This window comes from Blennius ocellaris, assembly GCF_963422515.1.
Source record: "Blennius ocellaris genome assembly, chromosome: 15".
Lineage (NCBI taxonomy): Eukaryota > Metazoa > Chordata > Actinopteri > Blenniiformes > Blenniidae > Blennius > Blennius ocellaris.
Window position 1 is genome coordinate 2710657 of NC_137664.1, and position 21971 is coordinate 2732627.

Here is a 21971-nt window from a genome sequence, read left to right on the forward strand (position 1 = left end):
GCACGTTCCTGATTTGAGTCCCTCACGCACAGAATCTGATCTTAAATTACGATCAAATCCCACCTGAACGTGACAGATTATAATCTGCTGTTATGGACCGAGCTAGCTAGCTAAAGCCGCGTACAAACACCGCCAAGGTGGGGGGGTAAATAAAACCAAAACAAATAAACAAACAAAGACTCACCTCTAAGAGCACATTTGAGTCCCAAGCTGGATGGGTGTGTTGTTAGAAGGCTGACATGCTGGGCTTTGGCTGCAGCGAGCGGTGAACGGAGAGGCGGACTCCTCCCAAATCTCCGGCCTGTCAGGATCAAGCTGCGGCGGGTTGCTGCTGCCGCTGCTGGCGGCGGCTCGCTAATCCAATAAGAAGGAGAAATATCCGGCTGGAAAACATCCCGAAGTTTTGATTTCCAGGAATATAAGGGTGCCTCCAAAAAAAAACCAAAAAAAACCCCAGGCTTGTTATCCGCTCTGACGGACGTTTTTTTTTTGTCGGAGGCTGTCTCTATGGGGACGGCTGCTATAATTCCAGTCCGGTGTCAGCGCCGCCTGCAGTACCTCGCTGCCGGCCTGCAGGGGGCGATGCTTGAGTGTGGATTCTATTGTGTGACACGGCGTCCGTCATGATGTCATCGTAAAATAACACCAGAGGAAGAACAAAAAAAATTTGTTTTCATTATGTAAAAAAAATAAAATTAAAAAATTGATGCAAAATTTGATTAAATTACGAAAAGAAAAAGAACAACAACAAAAAAAAACTACAAACAAATTTATACTTTTTAGAAATTGAAAATAAATGTGCCTTCTGCAAAAATGAAACCGAATCCTTCAGTCACTAATTGTTTTCGTTGCCTGTATTCAACTACCCTTTGGGCTAAAATTGATAATTGTATATTATGTAAAACTCGCCTGCTCAGAACTGCGTTCAATGGACAGCAGATATCTACTTTTTATGCCTTTTTATGATGTTTGATTGAACGAAAACTGAGAATTATATATGGTGTTCCCAGACATTAAAATTGATGAGATGTGGATGAGCCTCGTCAGGAGCGGTGAAGTTGAATTGTGCAGCAACTGTCAGGATGCAATGTTCTTTTTTTTTTTTTTAAAGCAAACAAGAAAAAAAAGAGCCTTCAAATAAACAGGATTGCAGATCTGAACATAATTAATCCAGTGGCTTTACATAGAAACTGACACACTTTTGACATGTTAATTAAATGCCTTTTTTTGTAACGTCCCTGATAATTGGGCTGAAAACTATAGAAATAAAAATCACACTCAGATGATTTTCTGTTGGTTCACAGGTTTTGGTAAAAGATTAGAATTAGAATTTAAAGCCATCCTGGTGGATGGATGGATGATTGAAGCCTTGAATGCTGTGTCTTTACCCAGAAGAGGGCGACAATGCTCCGTTTATATTTCAGATGGGGAGACTGCGACACAACAGACTCTTTCCATTAAACATATCCAACCTGATCTCACATGGCTTACTCAAAAAAAATGTAATTAAATTTAAAAAAAAAAAAAACCTTCTCATATGGTCCAACTAATTTTGTCAATTTGTATGTATAAATCGAAAATCAAACAAACATGAATAATTGTAATAATTGTATAGTATCAAGCAGAATTCATGTATATTTGTCCAACAGCTCCCATCTAATTTAAATATTTAAAACCATTGATATATAGTTGGACTTACACTTCTCACAAAACGTTTGGGATATTCTGCTTTTGGGTGGAATTTGTTGAAAATGTAAAGAAAATGTATGGCCCATTCATCGTCCAGCCTCAGGGCTCATGAAGCGGTCAGTGTAGATTTACCGGAGAGGCAGCCATATTAGTTTTTTTTTATTATTCAGACAGTTGGTTTAAAAACAGGAAACCCTCAGTGTGGCAAATACATAATAAAAGAGGATTAAAAAGAAAATATTTTTCACTTTCTGAAGGTTTTCCAACGGTACTAATCGTCCTCTTCCCAAGATGGACATGTGTGGGCGGAGCCAGTGCAGCTCACACAGACACAGCAGATTCTGAATGCAGCTCCTATGAGCCAATATTCAAATGGAGGGAAAATCAAGGAGGAGCTGGAAACTTTGAATACGAGGCTTTTGGACCAACGAGAACAAGTAGAAGAGTTGAAACTCTGTATAACGTGAAGGAAAATGAATTGATTAATCATGCAGGACACATTATGAAAGAGCAGATGTGACACTAATTATCGAACAAATCACTGCATTTAATCAGGACAAAATTAATGACAAAAGTTGTATTTCAAAGCTCATCAGTAGCTTTTATTGAATTAAGACAATTTCTTTTTTTTTACAAAACATTTTAATCAGGAAACATTTTTTGTTGCAAACTACAACTTTGCAGGAACATTGATCTTTGACTTTCTTAAAAAAAAACATCTTTACCTCTGGATTAGTTTATAAAACATGACATTCAGACACCTTCAAATCACACTCCGTTACAAAGTGGAGGTGATATTGATAAACACACAAAGGTCCCATTTCTTTTCTTTCAGAAACAATGTTTTCCACCTTGAAGACATTATTATTATTTTTATTTTTATTATTTTACAAAAAATCCCACAAATATATTGCTTTTCGTAAGAAAAACAAAAATCCCATGGGCACTTATTCAACTTGTGGCAAATGTGGCATCTTAAAGTTCTACAAAAGGTCCGCAATTTAACACTTGAAAGGTTAAACATGGTAACCATAATCATTGATTTGAGATACAATATGAGACGGAAAAAAAAACGTCCTTTCATCATAAGCAGTCACAAATCAATCACTCGGCGCATGCAGACCATAATTCAATATAAATAGGCTCAGATTTCTACTCATTTTGAAAAGCGTCTCTTTTTTTTTTTTTGTCCTGTGCTTTAAGGTCCAAAATCTCCAAAAGTACAAATATTTCTGCTACTTTTGCTAAATTACTGTCTTAAATCATTTCATTAAGAGACAAGGTGATACTTAATTTATATATATTTGATCAACGTCTAACAGACTCAGTGATAAGACTTAGTGAAATATAGTTCAGTAACGAAACCTGTCATTTAAAAAAAGACAAAGCAGAGTAAAATAGAATTAATTAATACTGAAATCTTAAAGTAATCTATAAAGTTTGAAAACAAAAGTCTGTACAAACATAAAGCGACGCACAACCCCAAAAAAATAAAAAGATTTGTGAAGATTCGACGCGCCAAAAGATTCAAATAAATCCAGTGAATATTTAACACAAAACACAAATAAATAGCCAGTGTACACATGTAGGAGTCTCGTTTTCTGATAAATACTCCTCTTCAATGGTTTCTAACCCTTCAATACATAAAACAAAAAAAATAAAAATAAAAAGCATAAATATAAAAGCATAGTCTTTAATCTTCTGGTCAAAAAAAAAAAAAAGCACATAAATAAATACAAAATTCCTAAAAAACCGTTCTGGTCATTAGTCTTCAAAAAAAAAAAAATGGATAAAAACAAACGAGTGTCTTAAATCTTGAGAGTTCGGTGTGAACTTCGCACAAATTGTTGCGATTCCGCTGAAAAGTCCGGTCCATTTCGCGAGTCTTTACTTGAACTGATCTGGGATGAGGTTCATCTGCGAGTGGATGCTTGTGGGCGGGCTGGAGATGCCCTCCGACCAGTCGGACATGTTGGAATGTGGCGAGGAGCTGGACCACTGGTCGGGGGAGCCGGGGGACGGGGTCAGAAACGGGTGGTCGGGCACCTGCAGCTGGTGACTGGGCGTGTTGTCCATGGGGCCGGAGTAGCTGTGCTGGGAGGGAGGCGTGAGGAACTGCGTGCCCAGGATCTGCGTCTCCTGCGGCATCACGGTGTGGATGGGCATGGAGCGGCCGGGGGCGTTGTTCGGCTGCTGCTGCTGCTGCTGCTGCTGCTGCATGTCGGAGCCGCTCAGCTCCACGCCCGGGAAGCCCTGGCCGAGCGACTGGCCGGCCGCCGAGGCGGAGTTGGAGTTCTGGTGTTGAAGCTGCCGCGTGTGCGCCTGCTGCATCATGTGCGCCGACGAGCCCATGTGGCTGGTTTGCAGGTTCTGGTAGCCCATGATCTGCGACAGAGTGGCAGTGCTGACGCCGTGCAGGGCACCCATGATGTTGTGGGCGATGGCCGGCGCCTGGCTGAAGCCCCCCTGCTGACCGACGCCCGGGTGCATCCTGGACACCCAGTCGCACTGGCCTCCTCTACCGCCACCGATGGACGACGCCGCGCCCTGGCCGCTCGGGCTGGACACGGGCAGGTGGGACAGCCGGGGTGCGTTTGGATCGAACGACATGCAAGCCAAGTCTTTAGCCATACCCATCTGGCCCATGTGCGAGTCTCCGTTTCCCTGTAGGTGATTGAGAGACATGGGCGGGGACTGCTGGAAGGGCGACGGCATGGGAGGGGACGCCACGTCGGAGAGATACCCGTGAGGCGACTCGAGCGAGTCGACGGGAGAGAGGACCGCCGAGGTGTCCAGCAGGTTACCCTTCCCGTCCAGCGACTTCTTCTTCTTCAGACGGGAATCTTTGCCGCCGTCCTTGCCCCCCTTCCCGCCGGCGCTGAGTTTGCGGACTTTCTTGACGGAGAGGTTGGGCTTGAGGTTGCCCAGGTAGTCGTTGGGCGAGCAGAGCGGCGGGGAGAGGCTGGAGGCGCTGATGGGCGTGCTGTGGAGCCCCGGGCTCCGGACCACGTTGTACTCGTCGAGGAGCCGGACGATGTCGTGGTGCATGCGCTCCTGGGCGATGTCTCTGGGCAGCTGGTCCAGATGGTCGGTGATCTCACGGTTGGCAAAGTGCTCCAGGAGAACTTTCGCCGTCTCAAAGCTGCCTTCGCGTGCTGCCAGGAAGAGTGGCGTCTCCTCCTACGGCGAATTGAGCACAAAAGAAAAACATTATTGTAGACAACAAGTTTAAAAAGGAAAAAAAAAAAAGAAAGGTCGGAGTTACGTGATGCACTTGAACGCATCACCCATGTACAGGTGGCATGAAGCTTGTTAACCTGAAAAAAAAATCCATGAATCATCTGCGTTGTTGTTTAAACTGCAGTTTTCAAAGCCTGAGAAAACAGCAGTGGCTTATACTTATATCCCAGGGGGTGTCAAACACATTTTAGAGCGCTTATTTCATCTTGAGAGGGTCGGACCGGTAAAATCGTCGCAAACCTTTAAATTCAAACTTTAAATGTTTTCTTTTTTATGGTGCAAAGTATACTTAATGAAAATGCCTATTTTTTTTGTTGCAAAAAACACAACATAACATAACTATACAAAATCACTAAAATCTCAACATAGAGTTACTTTTAATAAAATATTCTGCTGCAAAATACAGTGACATTTAAAAAGAATCTTCTTGTACAGTTGTTGCATTATATGTGTTTTTACAACACGCATCCAAACAGCATGACTTCAAGGATAAAAATCAATTTTGCTAGAAATTTTTACACTCTGCTTGGTGATTTGGACTGGCGCTCCAGTTTTTGTCGTTACGTTACTGCTGTGGAATATGTTATATTAATACACTGAAGTTGAAGTTCATTCCTTTTCGCATTCGGATCCTCCAGTAAATCTGCATATCCCAAGATATCTTTACACACCACATGCCAAAAAACCTAAATTTAATACATTTAAGAAAAAGACTTCCTGAGACCTTCGACTGTATGGCAGTAAGATATTTTAACACACCTTGTTGTCTTGCATGTCTTTATTGGCGCCATTTTTCAGCAGCACCATGGCGGCCTCCACGTTGTTCACAGCCGCTGCCCAGTGGAGAGCAGATTTGCCTGCAGAAAGAGAGAAATATAAATAAATAAATGAAGCGATAAGATTTAACTCGCCTTAAGCACAATCGTGCCTCTTTGCGTATGCGTGCAGTTTGTAAACAGATAAGACATTATCTACCAGAGTCATCAGTGGCATTGGCATCAGCGTGGCAGTTGATAAGCTCTTCCACCATCCCCTCCACCGCCAACCGGGCGGCCAGGATCAACGGCGTCGTTCCGTCGTGCATGCGGGCGTCGAGATCGGTGGCGCGGTTACGAATCAGAATCTGTAGGAACACACGGGGTTTTTTTTCGTCAAATGCTTGCTGGTGGTGGGTGGTTGATTGAACAACGAAACCCTTTCCGGAGGACGGCGTTACCTGGAACACTCCCTGTGCATCGGCGGCCACGGCTCCGTGAAGAGGCGTGCGGCCCATGTTGTCCTGGACGTTGGCGTCGGCGCTGGACTCCAGCAGGCGCTTGGCGGCGTCCGAGCGGGCGTAGCGGGCGGCCAGGTGGAGGGCCGTCTCGCCCGTGCGGTCGGTCTGGTTGTGGAGGTTGGCACCTTGGTAGATGAAGTCGGAGATGATTTCCGCAGACGGATCCTCTTCCTCTTCGCTGTTGCCGGTCTCCAATCCGCCGCCGCTGCAGGAGGCGATCATCAGGGGGGTGAAACCATCTAGGAGAAAGAAACGCAGAAGATTATTGTGAGTTTTTGGGGGTCATGGTTTTTAAAATTACGGAATTCTGTGAAAGCACTCCCGAACCTGGCCCTCTGACGTTGACGTCCATGCAGTCGTTCTCTATCTCTCCCTGAGGGGGCGTCGGGGCGATCGATGCGATACGCAGGTCAGCCGCATCCAGGTGCTGCTGCGTCCATTTCCTGTGGTCAGTGCGGTCGCCCAGATCTAGCATAACCTGCTCCTCGAACTGAAAGACAAAGTTCAAAGTTCATTAAAAAAAAAAAAAATTTTGATTTACTTTTTAAAAGCCAGAGCAGACTTATGAAACTCTTCATCTCACCTTGAAGCGTCTGCAGTCGGGATCATCATCGCCCCATTCGTTCTGATTATCATCCATGAGATTTATATCAGAGTTTTTCATTGGTCTGTCGAAAAGAGAATGATTAGACCACCTATACACAAGTACACTGACCTTAAGGATAACGTATACTTCGAATCATAGCTTCCTCAATTCTACTTACTCAAGTCCGACCGAATCCTCCCCCAGCGGCTCCCTGCGTTTCTTTTTGCTGGGCTCTGACACTTTGAATCCCTCAGGGAACCAGAGCTGGCCATGTTCGCGCCGCCGCTTTCGGGACACCAGAACCCCGAGGCAGACAAATCCGAGTGCTGCGAGTCCCAAGAAGACCACATACATGGGGTAGAGCCCTGAGCCATCGGGCCTCGGTCTCACACCTGGAACAAAGTTTCAGAACGGTTAATTATCAGTTATGATTTTAGGATTTTTACGCGATGAATGGCTCGTTGTGAATGACGTACTTGTGACGGCTTCAATGTAGGGGACATTCAGATTCCCACTGGTGGCCAGTGCTCCGAGGAAGGCGGCCACGTCTGTAGCACTCTGGAAGCATTCGGTAGACTGCTGGTAGCACTGACGGTTGTCAATCTCCAGGTACACTACAGACCTGCAGAAATAAACCATCAATGATGTGCACTTTTATCCAAAGCAAGCTATTTTGCTTCAAAATGTGACAAGGTATATTCTCTGATAAATCTGCCCTTCGTTTGTGACGCATACCCTTTGACTTGTAGGGGATCCAGCTCTCGACGCTTCCGTGAGGTGACCATTGAGGAAACGGTCTCCTTCACTTGATCCAAAACACTGGAGGGCACCGAGGCCCACTCAGGCCAGCCGTCTGCCGATCGTTTCAACACGTTGTGTTTGACCAGGTCCTGTTCGTTGCCGTAGTAAGGAAAGATCATGGGCTCTCCTTTGGCGTCACGGCGAAAGACTACGTTGGTGTGGAGAACGCTGCTGAGCTCTCTGAGGAAGGAAGACGAGCGATTCTTCAGCACTTCTGGCGGGATGTGAACAACCAGGACCAAATGTCCGTCTGCAAGTTTTTCTGGCATGTTGTTGGCACAGTCCAGGCCATCCCATTCACACTCGGCATTATTGCAGCCCTGGTCACAGTGGCCATCTGCGTAATGGTCTTTACAGTACTGGTCATAGAGAGGGCTAGAAAAAGATAAAAAGATTGGATCAAAACTCTGACGTAGAAACACAAAATCAGGCTGAGCCACACGGTGCCTTTCTTCGTTTATGACTTACTTGCATTGTCCTTCCTGGCCTTGGCAATCAAAGCCGTCGTAAAGACACCCGGGGCTGTTACACTGGCCATCACACTTCCCGTCGTTGAAGTACCGCCAGCACTGCAGGGCCGCCGAGCAGTTTTGCCACGGGTCGTCGAAGTTGAGCGAGCAGTCTCCCCCGTCCCAGCCGCAGGCGTGGTTGTTGCAGAGGGAGTCGCAGATGTGGTTCCCCGCCCACTCGTCACACTGAGGAATCTCGCAGCTCACCTCCACTTCCGGAGGCGGGGTGATATCCCGGCCCAGCCCGCCGACAAAGGAGTAGTCCAGTATGTGGCACAGCAGGCCGTTGAAATTGCTGGGGCAGCTGCAGTGGAAGAACGGCGCGTCGGGAGTGATCTGGCAAGTGCCGCCGTTGTAGCAAGGGTTGGAGATGCAGAGGCTGTCGGTGGGCGTTAGGCACTCGGGCCCGGTGAAGGTCGAGGGACACAAGCAGCGCGGGCCGAGGTGGCCGGACACGCACGTGCCGCCGTTCCGGCAATTCAGATTCCCACAGGAGCGAGAGTCGTACTCGCAGGAGGAGCCAGTGAAGCCCTAAAGGAACAGACATTCACGCAGAGGCCATGATTTTTGTGCTCCTTCAACAGTCTGCTGACGTCGTAGACGACACTCGCCGTTACTCACCGGTGGACATTTGCATATGAAACCGTGAGGCGTGTTGCTGGCGACCGCGCACGTCCCTCCATTCCTGCACGGTCTCCCTTTGCAGCCGTCAAACACTTTGTCACAGCGCTGACCTGCTCACCAACAAGACGGACGTACGTGAGAAACTTCCAAGCGTTTTAAGCTCTTTGCGGCCTCGTGCCTGCCGGCTGCGTGTCGGTACCTGTGTATCCGGTCCGGCATTCGCAGCGGTAGCTGTTGGTGAGCTGGATGCAGTTGTAGGACCCTCTGGGGTCGCAGGGGTCCGAGAGACACTCGTTGACGTCGCCCTCGCAGCGCTCGCCCACGTAGCCCGGCGGGCACATGCACTGGTAGCCTCCGACGCGGTCCACGCACTTGCCGTCGTTGAAGCACTTGGGTTCGTTGGTGAGCGGGTCGCTGGAGGGGTTGCAGTCGTCCAGGTTGATCTCGCAGTGGACACCTGGAGGGGACAAGAACCTCGCGTTGAGACGACATCTTCCCTTTTTTGATTAAACCTGTCTTTCGTCGGTGTATGAATGGAGATGTGCTTGGAATGTGCCGGCGGACACCTTGTGTTCCTCGCGGACAGGAGCATTTGTAGGTGTTGATGAGGTCAATGCAGGTCCCGCCGTTCTGGCAGGGCTGGGACTGACATTCGTTGATCTCCTTGGAGCAGTTCACGCCATGGTAACCAGGGAGACACTGAAGAAGGGAAAAAAAAAATCCACATCATTATTGGATTTGTTGTAATTTCCCCCCTCTATTTTCAATGATAGCCAAGCAATGTGATTTCTTCCGACAGCTTGATATCCGCCTACCTCACAACTGTAGCCCCCAAGATAATCCGTACAGGAGGCTCCATTCTGGCAGGGGTTGGGCGAGCACTCGTCCACCTGTTCCTGGCAGTAACTCCCCGTATAGCCAGCCTGGCAGCGGCAGTAATGTGTGTTTCCAGCATCCAGACACTGGCCGGAGTTCCTGCACAAGTGTGCCACTTCGACGCCTGGAGTGAGAGAAAGAGGAAGAAGTGAGGCGACGTCCAACTCACATCCCGAGATCCAGGAAATCACTGAGGAATTTATTTATTTCTGTATTTTTTTTTTTTGTACCTTGCTGTTTGGCTGCAACCTCACAGGAGACGCTCGGAACGTCACAATACAGGCCCGTCCATCCGGTCTGGCACTGGCAGGTGTAAGAAGCCCCCTGCTGCCAGCATGAACCTCCATTCTTGCACGGGGAGGAGTCACACCAGCGCACAAGGTTCTAACAGAGTAAACAAAACAATCAGTAAAATGTCTCAATGGAGTGAACGCCAAACCCTGTATGGCAACTCTCGGGGGGGGATAAACAAAACACTAAATCACCCCACCTGGCAGTTAACTCCCGTGTAGCCGTGAGGGCAGGTGCACTTGTACGTTCCGTAGCTGTCGAGACAAGTGCCTCCGTTGAGGCACGGCTTGGAGTCGCACTCGTTGATGTCGTACTGGCAGTAGCTGCCGGTGAAGCCGGGCAGACACAGGCAGGTGAAGGAGTTGATTCCATCCACGCAGGTGCCGCCATTGAAGCAAGAGCTGGAGGAAACAAACAGGAATGTTACAGTTGAAGTATAGAGGTAGAACGGCTTCTGTCAGTAGTTTTTTTTTTTGGAGGCGGCGGGGATACCTGTCGGTGCAGTCGTTGGTGTTGACCTCGCAGTTGATGCCACTGAACCCCGGAGGGCAGGTGCAGGTGTAGCTGTTGACGCAGTCGGTGCAGTTGGCGCCGTTCCGACACGGGTTGCTCTCGCACTCGTTTATGTCCTGCTCGCACCTGCCACCGCGGAACCCGGGCAGACAGGTGCAGGTGAAGCTGTTGACGCCGTCGCGGCACAGACCGCCGTTGCTGCAGGGATCTGGAACCCGCAAGACAAAGGGTCGGTCAGATTCGAAAAAATAATAATACCAATCGTTGTCATCAGTCAAAAGAGCTTGAGATGCGTCACACGTCTGTCTTACTCGGTTTGCAGTCATCGACGTCTGTCTCGCACTTCTGCCCGGAGTAGCCCGGCTGGCACTTGCACTGGTAGCCGCCCATGGTGTTGTGGCAAACCGCAGCGTTGCGACACGGACTCTTCACACACTCGTTTATATCGACCTCACATGTTTGGCCTTGGAGGATGGTTAAAGGAGGTAAAAAAACCAGCAAAACGTGTCAACCTTTGGAAGTGGATGGAAATGACTTGGCAGACAAGCGGACATGTAAGTTGGCGTACCTTGCCATCCCTCGGGACAGACGCAGGAGAAACTCTGGTAGTCTTCAGACTCTTTACATATCCCGCCGTTCTTGCAGGGTCTGGGGCTGCAGGGGGCCAGCAGCGTCTCACAGTTGTCGCCTAGTAAGCAGAAAGACCAAGATTTTAAAATTGCACCTCAATTATTGGATTAAGTTGTTATTAATGATAGTGTATATATATATATATATATATATATATATATGAAAATAAAAAATTTTCAATACATTTTCTGATTAAATTATTATTATTATTTCTTTTAAGTTTAGGGGTTGTATTTATCGGGCGATTTTTAAAATTCTTTTTACTTATTATCCAAATCAATAACTCAATTTCGTTCATTGTATTTTGTATGGAAAAAAAAAACACCCAATAATCAAACTTTGCAAAAAAAAGTCCCAACTAAATGATGCACCTGCACCATCAGATTTTTAAATCAGCCTCCATAAAATCAATGTCTTCCACATTGCAAGTAGCTTCAATTAAACATGTCGTCGAATTGAAATTAGTTTTTTTTTTTTTTTTAATATAAATCCCAGATTCTAGTCCACTTCCTCATGCGTTTCCATGACAATGGAGTCAAACAGGAAGGGGCCTTCCTGTTTCCTGCTATTGTGTGATCACGGCCAGGGAACGGGAATGGTGCTGGGAGCACCGTCTAGTTCTGCGGGTTATATATTAGCCACTGTGGTCTGCTTTTCCCCAAAACACACACACACACACACACACACACACACACACACACACACACACACACACACACACACACACACACACACACACACACACACACACACACACACACACACACACACACACACACACACACAGACACACACACACACAGATCTTTTCCAGAGCACAGATTCCATCAACAGGCCTCTCTGCTCTTGGCTGCTCGGTGATGTTTTCTCAAACAACACAGGATGCAGTAAGAAGACATCGTGGAGGAAACCTGGATGAAAAACAGCCGAGACGCGGAGACAAAAAAAAATCGTGCGGCGGTGTCATGACGGATTTGCAGGCCGTACCCGTGTAAGGCAGCTGGCAGTTGCACTTGTAATCCGCCACGTCGTCGATGCAGGTGCCCTGGTTGAGGCAGGGGTTGGAGGCGCACTCGTTGATGTTGGTCTGGCAGTTGGGCCCTGCGGAGGCACACATCACAGAACAAACCTCGGGTCAGACGGGGAGCCGGGGGGTTTCAAAAAGCCGCCGCCACACGGTGTGTGGGGGGGGGTCTCTGGCTTGACTGACCGGTGAAGCCCGCCCTGCAGGTGCAGTGGTATCCGCTGGTCATGTCCCTGCAGGTTCCGCCGTTCATGCACGGGTTGGATTCGCACTCGTTGTTGTTGATGTCGCAGTTCTGGCCGCTCCAGCCGGAGTCGCAGGTGCACTTGTACCTTCGGCGCCAAAGTGAATAAGTAAACAAATCGCTGAGCTTCGCCCGCTTGCGGTCGGTTCGCACGAATGTGCCCGACGCCCTCCCGCTCACCGGTTGACGAGGTCCTGGCAGCGGCCGTGGATGCAGGGGTTGCTGCCGCACTCGTCCACCTGCGACAGGCAGGTGGCGTCGTTGTAGCCCTCCGGGCACAGACAGGTGAAGCTGTTGATGCCGTCGACGCACGTCCCGCCGTTGTGGCAGGGGTTGACGGCGCAGTCGTCGATGTTGATGTTGCACATTGATCCTGCGAAGGAAAGGACGTGAAAATGCAAATTTTTTATTTATTTTCTTCCCATAAGATGGGAGGAATCGGTCGACAAACATGGGAAAGCAGTAACGACGGGCTTTGTTGCTGCAGTAAAATTTTAAAAAAGAAGAAAGCCACTTGAAAGCCAAATGAAAAAAACGTTGTATAGAACGTCAGTGTTAAGGAATTTAGCCATTTTTTTCCTCATGAGATTATTTCTTTTTTCAGTCCAACTTTTACATTAAGTCTAATTTTCTCAAAGCAAGTGTAACAGAAGACATTATAATTTTTTTCAACGGCTTTTGAGTTGAAGCTGTGGCGCTTAAATTGCACCCCAACTTCAACACTGATTAATGTGTTTCAGCTTAAATAGCTTGAAAACACTTTAAACACAATATCGTTAAACTATTCACAATTCCTCAGATTAGATTAAAAATCAGTGTTTAAAACATGACAACAAGCAAACAATCTGTGCCAAAATGTATAATTGATAAGAATCGGAGGTCCTAACAGCTGCCCCCCCCCCCGGCTGGTATTTTTAAGTCTTCATAAGCTGCTCGGTTCCAACAAAAGCCAGATAACAACTCTGTGAACGTTCAACCAGCAGAAGCTATAAGCAAGCGTCAATGTGTGCCTGGCCTGGTGGCCCCTGGAGGCCCTTTTACTACCCCAGCATTGATTGAATGTGGGGGGGGGGGGCACCCGCTCCCTATTCACACACATCCAACCCCCCCCTATCCCAGGGAGAACCGGCCTCACCCAGGGCTGTTTACAGGGACAGAAGGCCAGACCCATTTCACACACGGCCGGGTAACAATTAACCCCCCCTCCCCTGATCTCCCTCCTCCTCCTCCTCCTCCTCCTCCTCCTCCTCCTCCACTCTTCATCAATCAGGAGGGGAGGGGCCCAACTGCCTGATCTTCAGTTACAATAGTCCTCTGTCACTCCGTGTCTCCGGTCCTGCCCTCCACACTCACCCCGCCAGCACAAAAAGATGGAGGGGAAGATGAGGAGGAAGGGGGGGGGGGGGGCACAGCAGCCTGTACACACACACACACACACACACACACACACACACACACACACACACACACACACACACACACACACACACACACACACACACACACACGTCCCTCCCTCCTCTGCCCTCTTTTGAGCCGCCACCGGTCAGAACCAGCTCGGTTGGGTTCTGGAATGGAGGGGGGGGCGGGGGGGGGGGGGCAGAACTTCCAAGTTCACTTGTGTTTTTAATTTAAATCACGTCGCAGGTGATCGAGCGGCAAACTGAAAGGAAAACACCTCTAATCCCGAGAGTCGTCGCGGGGATTTGTCAAAGAGTTTCACACTAATAAAAAAACACGAGATACGTGATTAAAACCCCGCTCTGTTTTCCTTTCTTTCTTTCTTTCTTTCTTTCTTTTTTTTTTTTTTTTTTTTAACGTATCGCCTTACGGAGCCTCGGCGTCACGGCCTTTACAAACGGAAACAAAGTTAGTGCTTTGTGTGCATACATGTGTGTGTGTGTGTGTGTGTGTGTGTATCAGGTTGGGGGCTGTGTTTCTTTTCTATACCCCCCCCCCCCCCCACTTCAACCACCCTCTCCTTTCACACACAAGCAATCTGACACCATTGTCTCGGAGGAGTGGGACCCGCCGCCACCTGTCCTACCTGCCCGTCCCAAAAGCTCCGGGGACACACCCCCCCCACCACCACCACCACCACCACCCACCTGCACCTGTAAAACTCCACCCCCGCCCTCCGCTCACCTGCGTAACCGGGCTCGCACGCGCACTCGTAGCCGTTGATTTTGTCGATGCACCTCCCGTAGTCGCAGGGCTTGCTCTTGCAGTCGTCAAGGTTCACCTCGCAGTTGAAACCTGGAGACGGAAAACTTATTTGCATACTTGCACACTACAAGCCTGGTCTAATCCAGGCTTAAAAACAAGCTTGAAGTAGCAAAAACTACTGATAATAAAAATAAAAAAAAATACTGGAAAAATGGTTGTACTAAAAATGATTAAAATTGCTAGTACATTAAAAATAAAAGACAAAATGAAAATAAATAAAAGGAAGAAAAAAAGGAGAATTTAAAGGAAAATAACTGCAATAGCGGGTAAAATAGCAGGAAAAGGGGAAAAAAGTCTCAAATCTAATGATACATATATAGAAATGAATGCAACCTAGTTTTCTGTTTGCATAGAATTTCTTTTTTTTTTTTACATTTCATTTACATGTTTTTTGGCTCCAATTGCTGGAAAAACAGCTCTTTTGGTCATAAATGGTTGCAGGAGGGGGAGGGAGGGACAGGTATCAACTGACCTGCAGTGCCTTTGGGGCAGGCGCAGACGTAGGTGTTCTCCCGGTCCTGGCAGGTGCCGCCGTTCTTGCAGGGCTGGCTCAGACACTCGTTGATGTTGGTCTCGCACAGGCGGCCGGTGTAGCCCGGGCGGCAGTAGCAGGTGAAGGACGCCAGGCCGTCCTTGCAGGTGCCGTAGTGGCAGGGGTCCGAGTAGCACTCGTTGATGTCGGTCTCGCAGTGCTGCCCGGTGTAGCCTACGAGAGGGAAAACGTTAAAGATTAAATAAATAAATCGGCAGCAGGGAAAGGGGCGGAGGCGGAGGGCCGGCGCACCTTCGGTACACTCGCACGTATACTTGTTGGGTCCGTCGGTGCATTTCGCTCCGTTCTTGCAGGGGGTGCTGGCACATTCGTCAATGTCCACCTGGCACAGACTCCCAGAAAAACCTGTAAAAAAACAAAAAAAAAATCCTACATTTATGCCCTGTTCCATTAACCTCTCGTCTTTTACTGAGGATCTGATTGCATTTTACAACTCTACTGGCGAGGAGATTGAGATCTGAACTACATTAGCGACATGTTATTGAATGTATAACTGTAACTGCTGCTTTTCTATGCGAAAATTCAAAAAAACAGAATTGACCAAAAGAAAAAAAGAAAAGAAATGCATCACTTCAATGTTTCCGATCAATGGAATTTGTGAACACGGAGAAGATAAAAGTCCCTCGAAGCCACTCGCCCCTCCCACCGCCCCTCCTCTCTCGGCTCTTACTGTGCAGTGAAGTCCTTCTTTCAAACCGCGACACAATGGCCTCCAACACCCCCCACCCACTCACCCACCCCCCAAATTTGCCCGCCAAATATGCAAATGCCTCGTCGGCCTTCAGCGAAGCTGCTAGAAGACGTGAATCATTTACGTCGGGCCCCGTGTGCGCCACACTCATTGACAGGACAGGTTAATGATCACACCCTTTTTATAGCCTCCATTGTCTTGACTGCAGAAAAAAGGGGGTTGAATGTGGCCCAAACCATCCCAAAAAACCCCCCCCAAAAAACCCAAAACTGATTTTCTCTTTCACTCCCAGTTTCTCAAATTCGTTTTTTGCCGGGTCGTCCCCCTCCTCACCTTTCGGGCACTCGCAGTGGAAGGAGTTGATCTTGTCCACGCACTTGCCGTTGTTGAGACACGGCTGGCTGGCGCACTCGTCCGTGTTGATGTGACAGAAGACGCCCTCGTAACCTGCGGCGGGAGACAGAAAACAGGCCGTGATTTTATTTTGGTATCAGGTCAAAGTCGCGCCCAGGCTCCTACTGTTTCCCCCCCTTTTTTTTTGTGTATTTGGAAGTACGAACATCTTAGGTTTGACTGCGAATTGTTGCGCAAATTATTCATGTCAGATTCTTTTTTTTGTGTGTCTCCTATATGGTTTCGTGTTGTGCAGGGCTGCTGGAGCCGGACCTACACAGGCCCTTCAGTCCAGACACGACGGTGAGCAACCAGGGTTGCCAGATTTCACTCATTGTTTTCAGCCCAAATGAGGTAAAACCCACACATCTCAATAAAAAAACAGCCCCAAAACTCAGCCTGTGTTGGAATCATGATAAATCGGTCAAACTATTATATGTGTAATAAAGAACACGCTATAAAGACAGGAAATGAAAGTTAAAAGCTAAGAGAGAGTGATTCCTCAATTGGGGGATACCAGCCCTATCTGGCAATTCATATTAAAGTGGTTGTTTAAATACGAGACGACAGAATCGAGACAACGTGACGAGGGAAAAAAGAAGGAGAACAATGTCAAGAGAGAGCACAACTTTTAACGGCTTTTATTCTGGAGGAGCCGCTTCCTCTTATCGGTGACGTCAGTCACACGTAGATAAATATGCAAATTGCTGCCGCATGGGAGCGAGACCTGGTGTCTGGAGTGAAAAAAAAATCTGAATTGGGTTTGAGTTGCCTGAAATGTGAACGAAGCCCCCCCCCCCCAAAAAAAAACAAAAACAAACAAAAAAAAATCATCAAATCCGGCGGCATTAAAATCTCTTCTACATATAACTACAGACGTGTGCGTTCCGTGGTACCTGGCATGCAGATGCAGTGGAAGCCTCCGATCTGGTCCAGGCAGGTGGCGTCGTTGTGGCAGGGGTTGGACATGCACTCGTTGACGTCCATCTCGCAGCGGGGCCCCTCGTAGCCCTGGAGACACTTGCACTGGAAGGAGCCCTTGGTGTTGAGGCAGCGGCCCCCGTGCTCGCAGGGGTTGGCACCTGAGGGGAGTCACGACGGCGTGAGCTTCAGTCGTAACGACGGTCTAAAGGCCGAACCCTTCAAACTTAAGAAAACCAACCGAGGGAGCACTCGTCAATGTCCAGGTTGCAGGCTGATCCGGCGTAGCCCGGCGGACACGTGCAGATTGCCTTCCCGTTGACCGGGTTGGTGTCGCAGTTGGAGCCCTTCTGGCACGGGTTGCTGATGCAGGCGTCGTCGAGGTGGCACAGCAAACCTGGCAACGTCATTACGGACATTAACGCATCTTTCATCGGGGAGTAGGGGGGGGATTGATGATTCACCTGAACAAAAAGGGGGCGGGGGGGGGATCGGATCTGTCCATACCCGTGCGGCCGTGAGGACACTCGCAGAAGAAGGACGCCACGCGGTCGTGGCAGGTGGCGCCGTGGTAGCAGGCGGCGCTGGCGCAGTCGTCGATGTTCTCGCTGCAGTCGTCGCCCGTCCAGCCGTTGACGCAGACGCAGTGGTAGCTGCCGTGCGTGTCGTGGCAGGTGCCGCCGTTCTGACACGCGTTGGGCATCAGCTCGCACTCGTCCACGTTTTCCGTGCAGTACTGACCTGCGGGGCGTTTTTTTTTTTTTTTTGGGGGGGGGGGGGGGGGGGGGGACGACATGTCAGCGAGCTCTAGAAAAACCATAAGAGGCGTCGGGGAGGATGAGCGAGCGGTCACCTGTGTAATGCGGCGGGCACTGACAGTTGTAGGTGTTCACCCCGTCCACGCACACGCCGCCATTCTGGCAGCCGTGACCCGGACAGTCGTCAATGTTGTGCTCGCAGTGTTGCCCCGTGAATCCTGAGAGGACGAGGCGGTGGAGAGTGAGCCGGTTAATCATCAGACCTATTCCTTCCTCCTCTCAAGATAAGCTCCTCCACCTCCCCGCGGCAGATTGCTTTAACCACTCGCGTCCGACAAAGACATCAAAGGCCGCCGCCTTTGATGTCCTCGCGACACTCCGCTATCTAAACGCATTCCGGCGCTGGGAACCCGCCAGAGACGCCGCGGCGTGAATTAAACTTTAACACACAAGCGCAACACGCGCTCCCTCGGCGTTACATCCTTATTGAAAGGATCCGCCGTGTATAAAATTAAAATATACATTTATAATAAATAAAGAAAACAAACAAACTCTACTCTTGACTGCATAAACATAAACAACATGGCAGCAGACACACTGGCTGTATTTATCAGAAAAAAAAGGTATTTTTGTGAGTGTGTGACCTCATGAACAGGGTGTGTATATCTATATGTTTGTGTGTGTGTGTGTGTATGTATGTCTTGGGCTCGTTGCTGATTATCAGAAGGAAACGTCTGTTTGACTGCATCCTGCCAGTGGAGGCTGGGGGGGGGGGGGGGGGGGGGGGTAACCAGATTACTCACTCCACCCAATCAGATTCCACTACAATGACAACAGACTGCTTTTTTTGGGGGTCAACTGATGTAATAGGAAAACAAAAGTGTGTGTGATCGTCACTGAGCGTCTGCGACTCCACATGTCAACTGACAAAAAAACAAAACAATTTACCGAACACGAGTCTACTAATTTATGTGTGAGATAGATTTAGATTTAATTCAATAATCCAGTTGCAGAAAAGAGCGATTCGGACCGTAAATAAAAGCCGAATGCCGGATTCCAATCAAGCAACTTTTCATACAATCACCCACATTAAGATTTCTGGATTTAGTATATTTAAAAAACATTACAATGAATAATAGAGTTTATGTTTATCGCACTGTTTTATGTTATTTGCACTTTCAGTCATTTTCACTGTTTTTTTTTGTTGTTTTTTTTATGAGAGCTACTATTTCTAATTCCGTTGTGCTTCTGTAATGAGGAACAATAAAGGATTCTGATAGTTTTAGTAAGGAAAGGCAATTTATAATTTTAAGCCGGGTGCTAATGTTTGAAACCTGTTAAGTCATAAAAAAAAAATGTTAAATATAGATGTGCGTCAGTTTTGGGGGAGTGAGAGTCTGGGAGGAACTTAATAATGACCTGAAAAGGTGAAATTCTCTGTGCGTTTTCAAAAAGAGACTAAAAATAATTCAAGGTTACGCGGAAAATCGTAAATTTGATATTGACTTATTATCTCGAAACGTGATTTCTAACTTAAACATTTAATTTTGTCGTAACCCTTTGATGGTATGGGATCGGCAAAAAAAAGCCGCAGTTTTTCAGCCGATTAATTTTTTCGGTTACTGGACATTTTAGTTTTTTTTGTTGTTGTTTTTTTTACCCAGAAGGCAGCTGCAGTCGTAGGTGGTCTCGCCCTTTTGGACGCAGGTGCCCCCGTTCTGACACGGCGACGGGCTGCACGGCAGGTAGAGGGCGTCGCAGCGCGGGCCGGTGTACTCCTGCGGGCAGCGGCAGTGGTACGAGCCCACCTCGTTCACGCACACCCCGCCGTTCAGGCAGGGGGAGGGGCCCTGGGCGCACTCGTTCACGTCCTGCTTGCAGGTGTGGCCCTGGAAGGCGGGCGGGCAGGTGCAGATGTAGGCGGAGTCGAAGGCCGAGCACTGGCCGCCGTTGGCGCAGGGGTTGGAGGCGCAGGGGTTGGCGACGTGGCACGACTTCCCTGTGAAGGTGAGACGGTTAAGGGGGCGAGGGAAGAGTGGATTTATTTATTTACTTTTATTGCAGCCTGTATTGCAGAGTTCAGGAACTCACGTTATAGCAGAGGCCACATCTATTAGATTTACACTCATTGAGTTTTTTTTATTTTTTTTTTAAAGTCAAGGTTTGTCAAAGCTGAACAATTAGTATTAAAAACGGCGGCAATGTCAATAACAGCTGGTTTTGGTCCACCAGCCTCATGCTTGACAACCTTGCCACCACAAAAAGAACGTCAACAGGAAGGTACAAATGCTGTCTAAGGCCAAAAACGAATTCATTAGTTGAATTTCAAACTTTTAAAATTAACACACGGCAACAGAAAACATACTTTTATTTTCAATCTGTGGTGGGAAAACGTAAACTTTTCCCTACAAATGCATACAAATATCAGTGCCGTGGCTCAATAATTGATGTTGCACAAGTTACACTATTTATTCTCTAACTTCTGCACTTTTACTGAATAAAAATGTGAATTTATTGCACATATGGGGCATATACAGGTACATATTGTAAAAATTGTATATAAGATACCTCTATTCTTATCCAACTGTTTGCACATTTCTTGTCTTTCCTACGCATGAGTGTCCTTAAGAGCTGAATGTAACAAGTACATTTCTCCATTGTGAGATCAATAAAGGCTTATCTTATCTTATCTTATTACAATACCTGATGAGGATAATTACCCCCCCCCAAATAAATAAATTTTTACTCTTGCATGCATATGCATTGGTGTTCCGTGGACGTACCTGACCACCCGGGTGGGCAGTGGCACCGGTAGGAGGAGAGCGTGATCAGGTCGCACGTGCCGCCGTTCCGACAGGGGGCGCTCATGCAGGCGTGGTTGGTGGGGGTGAGGCACAGCCGGTCGGTGAAGCCCAGGCGGCACACGCAGCGGAAGTCGAAGGTGTTTCCGTGGGAGACGGCGCGACACTCGCCGCCGTTGCGGCACGGCGAGGGGCTGCACGGGCTCGGGTACTGGCAGCGGTTGCCCACGTAGTCGCCGGGGCACCTGGGGGGGGCGGACGGCAACCGTGGTGAGCGGCAAAGGACGGATGATAAACAAAAGGATGGATGATAGGAGGGGGAGGGATTGGGGGGACCTGAAAAGTTTCCCGCCTGGCAAAGTCCCACTGCGGCGGGACGGCGGGACGGCGTGTTGTTCTAGTGTGTCTCCCCGGATTAGACTCCCTCAGAACCTTGAAAACACATTCTGCCGGGACAACAGACGCCACGAAACAGTCGAGCCGGAGCGGCCCGTTCCCATCTACCTTTGGCCCCCGCGCTGTCCACACTCATCCTGGATGAGCGCCGAGATCAAGGCGCCGGCGCCGCCCGCGGGACGTGCCCCCACCCCCACCCCCCTCCCTCCCCGCAAAAGCACACGCTTCCCTTCCGAGGGCCGCCGCCGCAACAGTCGCATACCACCGACCGACTGAATCAGCAAACACTTGAGTTAGAAGTTTTGACCGAATCCGGCGATTTCTGTCGTTTTACAAACTGCTTAAAGGCATTTTGGTTTTTTTTTTTTTTTTTTTTTTTTGGTAAACTCCCGTCTGTCACGTGAAAGAAGCATTTTTTAAACACACTTTTTTTTCTTGTGTGTTCCAGTGCGAGGGAGGGAGGGCATCTGTTGGCCTCCGAGGGTCTCCGCAGGGAGCAGGTGTGCATGTTAATGAAGGCAGCTGTTGGACAGGGCTCCTCCTCCTTTCTCCTCCTCCTCCTCCTCCTCCTCCTCCTCCTCCTCCTCCTCCTCCTCCTCCCCCTGCTCTTCCTCTGTCCCCTTTCTCAGATGGGGGTGCTGACAAGCCAACCTCTCCTCTGGGGACATAAAGGACCCATGTGAAGTCAGCTGTTGCAACTTCTGTCTCCTCGTCACCCTTCCCCTTCCTCCGCCTCGAAACTCACTCTTAATTCCCCCTCTTCCTTACCTGTTTCCTTCTTTTTATTCCCTCTTTTTTTTCTGTCTCCAGTTCAGGTTTCTACAGCTCATCCTTCCTTTTTATGGCTCCCAGCAGTTCGCTTTTTTTTTTTTTTTTTTACAGCGTCCCCTCATGTCACAGGGGGCCGCTAAAAACCTCCATTGTTGACT

At 48.4% G+C, this 21971-nt stretch overlaps 1 protein-coding gene across 1 annotated transcript; it reads right to left on the bottom strand.

Moving 5' to 3' along the window:
* Window positions 1–3576: 3576 nt before the first annotated feature.
* notch1a (notch receptor 1a) lies at window positions 3577–21302 on the bottom strand (the record flags this gene model as incomplete). Its single annotated transcript, XM_080509877.1, has 33 exons — window positions 3577–4869; window positions 5689–5786; window positions 5905–6052; window positions 6146–6444; window positions 6533–6695; window positions 6789–6873; window positions 6970–7183; window positions 7268–7413; window positions 7527–7967; window positions 8061–8632; window positions 8723–8835; window positions 8925–9182; window positions 9292–9424; window positions 9541–9725; window positions 9832–9985; window positions 10092–10293; window positions 10385–10613; window positions 10717–10869; window positions 10974–11093; window positions 12023–12136; window positions 12246–12391; window positions 12484–12676; window positions 14449–14559; window positions 15002–15235; window positions 15314–15427; window positions 16107–16220; window positions 17063–17248; window positions 17329–17484; window positions 17595–17828; window positions 17941–18063; window positions 19506–19844; window positions 20629–20891; window positions 21151–21302. 33 exons carry the CDS (start codon window positions 21300–21302, stop codon window positions 3577–3579), a joined length of 7485 nt encoding a protein of 2494 aa, XP_080366003.1.
* Window positions 21303–21971: the final 669 nt, after the last annotated feature.